The sequence below is a fragment of the Chiloscyllium plagiosum genome, unplaced genomic scaffold (genome assembly GCF_004010195.1).
Source record: "Chiloscyllium plagiosum isolate BGI_BamShark_2017 unplaced genomic scaffold, ASM401019v2 scaf_78999, whole genome shotgun sequence".
Classification (NCBI taxonomy): Eukaryota; Metazoa; Chordata; class Chondrichthyes; order Orectolobiformes; family Hemiscylliidae; genus Chiloscyllium; species Chiloscyllium plagiosum.
In genome coordinates, this window is record NW_025201652.1 from 3,233 (window position 1) to 7,242 (window position 4,010).

At 37.9% G+C, this 4,010-nt stretch overlaps 1 gene segment (V, D, J or C); it reads left to right on the plus strand.

Annotated features, from left to right (window-relative positions):
* Nucleotides 1–2,549: 2,549 nt before the first annotated feature.
* LOC122546156 lies at nt 2,550–3,351 on the plus strand. The segment is given in 2 exon segments: nt 2,550–2,606; nt 2,735–3,351. Coding segments are annotated over 2 exon segments (399 nt in total).
* Nucleotides 3,352–4,010: the final 659 nt, after the last annotated feature.

The window sequence follows — 4,010 nt, forward strand, 5'->3', positions numbered from 1 at the left end:
TTTTGTTTGATAAAATAATTCATCGTAGACTTCCTCAGAGTAACTCATGTCAACAAACTTGTTTTTTTTTTGTGTGTGTGTGTGGAGAAACACACGGAATGTTACTTTATTACGATTGATGTGAACCATTTGCATTTCAGAAGTTATTTGAAAACGTCCATCGCATTAGATACGCGAATAAATTTTACAAATCATTGATCAAAGGGAACAATGTTTTTTGGACTCAAGGAAGATCCACAGTGATATTTTGTAAATGTTTGGAGCTGGGATTATTTTCAATGTTTGACCCAGACATTCCCTATGGTGAGGGATTTCAACAATAGGGAACATGTTTTTACAATGAGAGGAGAAATTTTTTTAAAAAGATATCAGAGACAACCTTTTACACAGAGAATGGTTTGTGTGTGGGATGATCTGGTGGTGGATACTTACAATCTTTAGAAGACATTTGGATCAGTAAATGACTATCAAATGTTTGGAAGGATATGGGCCAAGTGTATACATGTGGGATTAGTTTAGTTTGGGATTATGACTGGCATGGACTGGTTGGACCGAAGGGTCTGTAACCATGCTGTATCACTCCATGACTCTATGACTATTTGTCAATTTTTCTCAATATTAAACAGTGCTCTAGTGATCCTTGAATGAGCTGTTGATGTTTAGGTTGTGTCTAAGACTCTGCGAATATTTCCTTCAATGAGAGGAGGGACTAGTTCTCCAAGTTACATAACTGAAAAATAAACTTTCCTCCAGCATTGTTGCTGAGTTGATTTGTTTCTGCGGAGGCAGTGGTTATGTTTTGCAGTTTGCTTTCCACCAACTGGTCAACAGTGAGACAAAATATCTTTGATCCACTGCAGAAACTCCACCTGCTTCCAGTAAATGAAACTGGGAACTCAAGGACCTTTTCTGTAGTCAGCTTAATTGCTGCCAACTATTGTATCTGGCCGATTAAAGGGAAAATGAATCAACTAAAGTAAACTCCTACGAAACATACTATAGTTTCCCATTTACTCACATTGGATACATTTCACTTGGCATTTCTTCTTTAAAAAGGAAAGTCAGTGAATACAGCATTCACTGTATGACTATCAGAAAACAGGACATTGAATGCAATGACGTTCTAGTTAGTTCAGCCTGTTTACTGAGTATCTTTAAAGCTCCTGAATATGAAGTTAATGGATTCAAAATCCCACATTGTAGTAACCTTTGTTATCATCTCAAAGTAAATTAACAAAATTGAACTGGTTCAAACTCACATCACTTGTTACACCATTCTCTGATTCAAGCATCTCATTAAAACTGAGTGAGCCCTTTATACATGGTTAACACTGGTGTAGTGTAACAGCGAATTTTTGCTGATTTTTATGAGTTAACTGTCCTGTCAGAGCGATTAGTGAGCAGAGAAATGTACTGTTTATAACCTACATTCGTGGTAATTATTACTGTAATACTCTCTAATTTGACCAAACATTCCTGATGTACCCAGACTGTTACATGCAATGGTTTAGACGTTGAGGATTAAAAAAAAACTAATGGACTGCCTTGTTCTAGTTCATTAGATGCTCTTTCAAAAGTTTACCTTGGTGTTATGTATCATTGCGGACTCACATTTTGTTTCTCAAGCACACAGCTTTCCTCAACTATGCATTTTAGTGTCGGAGCCATTTGAAAAAAAAAGATGCAGGGAGAAACATTCTGCAATGTAAGGAGGTGCTTCTAATCTCCAGGTCCAAACTGTTATTGACATACACTCACATTCTGAACATAATCACTTTAGACATGCTCCACATTAGGTTGCCGAAACTGAATTTAGAAACGCAGATTAGAAATGGTATGTTGTTTTGTAATGTGAGAGAGACTTTGAGTGACAGCAAAAATAAAGTCACTCATTTTGTTGGCTAATAATATTATTGAAGTTCTTTTTAGCTTTTTCTGCTTGTGGTGGAATGTAGGATGAAAGGGAGTTAACTTCTAATTGAATATTCTAAATATAATCACTTTGGACACGCTCTGTATTCAGTTGCCTAAATTGAATTTTGAAATGTTTCGTATGAATTACATGTTATTTTGGAGTGCGTCAGAGACTTGCAGTATCCAGGGAAGAAAAGCTCAACTGTTTTATTAGCTAGTTATATGTTTGAACTTTAATTTTAGTTGTATCTGCTTGTGAATGAATGTAGAAATAAAGGGAGCTAACTTCCAGTTGAAATTTTTTTTTAAACAAAATACATGCAACTATCATGTGAAACAGACCTGAAGCTACTCAAATCTACTTCCAAAGAAACTATTCAGCAAAACTAATATCCCAAGATGTGTATGTGTCCATGTTTAAGCAGAACCTCATGTAAAGACATGACCCCATGTTGTGTTCGGGCTGTGCAAGCTGATACCAGGATCCAGTCTCAGCCTCCAGCAGGACACCAACAGGCAGAAGCTGTAAGCCTGCCCCTTCCGATGGCCATATAAATCCTGGGCACTGGACAGTAATTCAACACTCCTGGGTCGGCTCTGTTTAGAAAGATCTTGACAGAACCGTTTCCCACAAGTTATCAGAATGATTGTGTCGACAATTTTTCTCAGTTTGTTACTGACATTCTTATCATGTGAGTGTTGTTTTTTCAAGCATCTTTTTGTGACTGTCTCAATTTTAGTCTACCGCAGGAATGTAAAAGACTCAGCCATCATTTCATCAGCATTAATGCTCATGGTTTATTTGTTTTCTTTTTTAAAGGTGTCCAGTCGGAGGTTGTTTTGACCCAGCCAGAGGCAGAGACTGGCCGTCCCGCAGGCAGCCTGAAACTGACCTGTAAAACCAGCGGGTTCAATCTTGGCAGCTACTACATGAGCTGGGTCCGACAGGTTCCCGGACAGGGTCAGGAGTGGCTGATTAGCTACTATACTTCATCCAGCAGTTACTATGCACCAGCGATTACGGGTCGATTTACTGCGTCCAAAGACACTTCAAACAACATTTTCGCGTTGGACATGGAGAACCTGAAGATCGAAGACACCGCCGTCTATTACTGTGCAGGAGACCACAGCGAGAGGAACCAGGGCTGGACCCATTCAAGAACAGCTTGAGGGAACATTTTGTCAATTCCACCATAAACTGACGGTCAGTACGAGTTTTAAATGCAATTATACCAACTGCGATCTGAAGCAGACCTCAGGCTGCCTCTTACAAAACTATCAAAGAGGAAATGTACCATTTAAACTAGCAAACTGGTGACACAATGGGACAATGTTTTGGGCATGTCATATGTACTGCTAACACTTCCATCAATTAAATGCTCGGACAAAATGTTAGTTTTAATATATCTGACAGCTCAGGAGATCACTGCTAATTGTTTTGTCAACTATGGCATTAATTCTAAACAAGATCAGTACGAAATGGCACTTTCAAATGAAAATTGAGACCTCCAGGAAAGAACAGAGAATAAGTGTACTTGTCTCCATCATTGTGATACGACAGTGGGTAACTGGGGTTACCATCTTGGCTACTGGGGCCAAGGGCCCATGGTAACAGTGACTTCAGGTAAGACCCTTGAACTTTCTTAGTGACTTTTTAATAACTTTCTATTCATGTGACTAATTTCTGAATTAAATTAAACTCAGATTTTTTGCTGAGTTTGGTTTGGTTCGGATTGATTTTTGTTCAGACTAATAATAGACTTCAGTTAAGGCTCAGCAAATAGTTACAATGGTGATGATCGAGTCAGTTACTCGGTGTATCTCTTTTTTTGATCAGATGGGCATTCTGTGTGGCTGGGTTACTTGAAACATCTAATGTATCTTAATCAGTCAGCTATAAATAATGTTTAATGTCAGTGACATCCTGACTGTGAGTTTTATTATCAACAACAAACGCTAAGAATTCAAAGATGTTCGAGATATTACTAAACATGATTAAAATATGCTAAAATATCATTATTCACTTCTTGAATATATGTTCTTACCCTGATTATATTTTCTCGTGTATTTTGTTAATTTTGTTGATTGCAAGCAGG